The sequence below is a fragment of the Morone saxatilis genome, unplaced genomic scaffold (genome assembly GCF_004916995.1).
Source record: "Morone saxatilis isolate NCDOM2014 unplaced genomic scaffold, NCSU_SB_2.0 Contig22, whole genome shotgun sequence".
Classification (NCBI taxonomy): domain Eukaryota; kingdom Metazoa; phylum Chordata; class Actinopteri; family Moronidae; genus Morone; species Morone saxatilis.
Genome location: NW_023339785.1, coordinates 508,999 through 512,917, shown reverse-complemented (window position 1 = coordinate 512,917; position 3,919 = coordinate 508,999). Strand labels below are relative to the sequence as shown.

The window sequence follows — 3,919 nt, the reverse complement described above, 5'->3', positions numbered from 1 at the left end:
AAGTGGATAGAGAAAAAAAAACAATATAAAGACAGTATAAGAACAGTATGAGAAGAAAATAAATAATATAATATAATATAAACACTGTACAAGAGAGAAAAAACAGTAAAAAACCACAACAGATAACACAATAACACAAATACTAGCAATATATAACTATAATGGTGTACATATGGTGTGCTAAAAAGCAAGAAGATTGTTAAGATTAAGTTAGTTTGTTGCAAACAATTTCATTTCTTTCCTGATATAGTACTTTTTTGGTAATTGAAATGAAAGCCTTGTGAGCATGAGGCTACTAATTATTTTGTTCAGTGTGGCACACATTCCCATTATGTCATCTGTCTGTTTAATTAAAAAAGGTGCTGTAATTATTGCTCTATATGTGAGGGTGTTTCCACTCTGTCTTCTCCTTTCTGACTCCAGTCCAGTGTAAGGCCAAGTTCCAGTCTCCCAGTTTCCATGTAGACCAGCCCATCCAACTCCAGGTCTTCCTCCAAGCCGACTGTCCTCATCCTGTATCGTTCAACAAGCTGTCCGTCAGCCTCAGCAACCAGGTACGCTCTACACAGATGTCATAAAAGATAGAAAACATTTTAGTTCTCCAGCATCAGGCACAGTGATGGGTTGAGAAGAGGTGTTAATGAAGAATGGAAGTTTCTTTTAGAGTTTAAGAATTAAACAGTTTTTAAACACATTTGGAATTTCTAATTGTATTTGGGAAATGTGCTTATGGGTTAACACATTGGAGCATTGAAATGCAAAATAAAACAATAAAAGGCAGCTTTTTGAAGCAGTTTTCTTTTTTCATACCCAGCACAAATATTCTGTCCAGTCGTGGGAATTAAAATGTACACAATTTTGTGTGTGTGTGTGTGTGTGTGTGTGTGTGTGTGTGTGTGTGTGTAGGAGTACAACCAGTGGTGTGTGGTGGAGTCTTCGGGTCAGGAGAGTATGAGCCTGTTGCCAGGAAAAACCAAATGCTACAACTTCAGCTTTGTGGCAAAGACCGAAGACGTTGGCAAGAAGATAGAGGTGAGGCAGTGTGTGTGTGTGTGTGTGTGTGTCTGTGTGATAGAGAGAGAGCGATGGAGATTGTTACTGACTGAGTGTGTTGATGCACATTTAGATGACAGGTATTGAGGTGATGCTGGGCAGTGACAGTGGTCGCTGTGTGTTTGTGAGCTGGAGAGGGGCGGGTGGAGACGCAGCCTCTACCCACGAAGCCTTGCAGGCTAGCAGGTCGTCGCGTCGATGGGGGCGGTGCTTGGAGGCCCGTCAAGAGCCGGACTGGGACAGCCTGACCATGCAGCACAGTACCATGTAAGGCTTTGTTCAGACACAACACAATCAGAGTGCTACTGGAAAACTCTGTTTCTGCAGTGTCAGACATGATCCACACAGCATCAGCAGGACTGTGAAATGTTTGTTTGTTTGTTTGTTTCTGCTGCTGTTGTTCAGGATCATCTCCAGAGTCCCAAAGATCTCTGTTCAGCTGAGCCACCAGCCTCCTGCACTCAACAATGAGATGTACTGCATCAGCGTCACTATCCAATCGCAGGAGGAGAGCGTGGCAAAGGATGTCAAGCTGACAGCTGGCCTCAAGCCAGGTACGCTGATGCTACCATAACCACAGATAGTTGGATTTCTATTTCTATTTATTTGTGTACAGCTTAAACAAAGGAATGACAATGTTTTAACTAGTGAGCGTAATGAGGTTGTATGTTTTTTATTTGTATGGAGCCAGGCTAGCTGTTTTCCCTTGCTTCTAGTCTTTATACTAGGCTAAGCTTGGCTTACTATGTGTTGATATTGTTATTTCACATGTATGGCATAACACCAGTGTAATGGTTTTGTCTGTCCAGGCCAGGATGCCAATCTTGGCCAGACCACACATGTGACACTCGATGGCTCAAAGGTTTGCGACGAAGCTGCGCCCGCCCTGCTCCCTGATGTTCCTCTAGGAGATCTGAAACCAGGCGAAAAGGTACACACACACTCAGGAAGAAATGTTCTAGATCAACCTTCTAGAGAAACTTGTGTGACAGAGCATTATCTGCACTGTAACTTCTTTATATAGACACCTGCCTACATTTTCAGCTTCCCCACAGTGAAAGTAATTCCACTATCCATGGTATGTGTGTGTTTGTCTCTAGTTGGAATGGCGTGTATACGTGAAGTGTGTGTCAACTGGACCAAGAGTCTTCCTGTTCCATGTGGCCTACAGCATCGATACCACAGTGGAAGGACGACAGATTGTGTGCAAATGTCATAAGGTGAAGAACATCATGTGACCTGCAGCACACTCTCCTAATAAGTGAGTGCTGTCCATGTTGTGTTAAACGTGGTGTTGTGTTTACCTCTCTTGTTCTGTTGTGTTCCAGGATGAGACGGTTACCATAGAGACGGTGGTCCCATTCGAGGTGTCTGTCAAGTTTGTGTCCACCAAGGTCTGTAGCTGATACTTGTAGTTTATTAAAGCCCCTACAAGGAACTTTGTTTTTGTATTAGTTCTGGAAGTCTTTATGGTCAAAAATGGTGTTTCTACCACCTCGTTTCATTGATTTCAAGTGCAGTCTGACTGAATCCAACTCTGTGGCAGGCATTAAGAAAACTGACTCCGATGCCAGCGATTATGTGTTGCCATTTCTTCACTTTACGCATAACATAAGCTGTTTTAAACAGGAAGATGGTATATCGTTCACTGGTATTATTTAGTAGTGTTCTTCAGTGGGAGCCGACAGACAGAACAAAGCAGAACAGTATGCACATGCTTACATTGTTTGTGTACAGTGAGCCTAGAGATTGTGGTGGTGCAGCAGCAAGCACTATAGTTGGTGAGAGTTTATCAAGTGATATTATTATTATTATTATTAAACGCACACAAAATAATAGGTTTGATGAGTCAATAGGATTTCACATGTTTTCAATCAGAGCTATGAATCATGAAGGGAACTGAAACTAGTCCGGGCTACCTTCAAGCAGGCTGCGACTGCAGCTGGGCGTTGTTTGCTGGTCATAGTATGGGCATCTGCAGGAGAAGAGGGGCCAACAGGAGGAGGCCAGGGGTTATGAGACGATGAGGAGGATGTCTGCATCAAACAGGAATTGGGATGCCACCGCTACCCGGTCCAGTGGCTCAAAACTGCAAACACACAGAAAATAGCACAGATAATAATAATTAGGATTCCCGATCCAATCTCAAGGATGGGCTTATTTTGGGGCCATCATTTTTTGACCTGACTCCGGTATTGAAGCTTGATATTGAGCAGGAACCTAAGCCAATCCCTAATTGCCTTTAAAGGTTAAAGTTTTGGATCTGGGTCAGTAGAATTGCCTTCAGAGGCATGGGCCACTAAAGTGCACAATCGAATGGCTCCACTTGGAACAATGCCCCGCCCAGGGTCAGAAAGTAACATCCACTAAACACACGATACTGCATTTTTATATGGTTCGGTTCATAAGCTACTGACAATGCTTCAAAGCCACCAGACTCCATTGACAACCTGTGACAACCTCATAGAACACCGGGAGTGCTGGTCTAGCACTGCCTCTCGACGGTTAGTGTTGTGTTATTGATAATACTCATTGTGAGTGCTCTAGTTTTTACTTTTAAGGGGAACTGATAAGAAGCCAATTTACAAAGACATAATTTGTTTGTTTACGTGTTTATTTAATTTTAAAAAATTAATTACATAAAAAACATTACGAACAGTTTGCATTCAAGAAATTTTTTTCTTAATACATTACAGAGCTATTCGATTGTCAAACATATGCGAGTACATTGTATTGATTTGAATAATGTACTTGAATGTGCACTGTGCACCTGTATCATCTAGGAAAATATCCGATCAGATATCAAACAAATTAATTGATCGAGCATCCCTAATAATAATAATAATAATAAATAAATAATATAATA

At 41.8% G+C, this 3,919-nt stretch overlaps 1 protein-coding gene across 3 annotated transcripts in view; it reads left to right on the top strand.

Moving 5' to 3' along the window:
• trappc11 (trafficking protein particle complex 11) overlaps positions 1 to 3,919 on the top strand; it is a 19,387-nt gene that overhangs the window by 9,411 nt on the left and 6,057 nt on the right. For all 3 annotated transcript variants that reach the window (XM_035669185.1, XM_035669184.1, XM_035669183.1), the window contains exons 18-24: positions 424 to 554; positions 907 to 1,032; positions 1,127 to 1,320; positions 1,459 to 1,607; positions 1,863 to 1,984; positions 2,154 to 2,273; positions 2,382 to 2,447. In XM_035669185.1, coding sequence (XP_035525078.1) covers positions 424 to 554; positions 907 to 1,032; positions 1,127 to 1,320; positions 1,459 to 1,607; positions 1,863 to 1,984; positions 2,154 to 2,273; positions 2,382 to 2,447 — 908 coding nt within the window. The remainder of the gene's footprint in view (positions 1 to 423; positions 555 to 906; positions 1,033 to 1,126; positions 1,321 to 1,458; positions 1,608 to 1,862; positions 1,985 to 2,153; positions 2,274 to 2,381; positions 2,448 to 3,919) is intronic.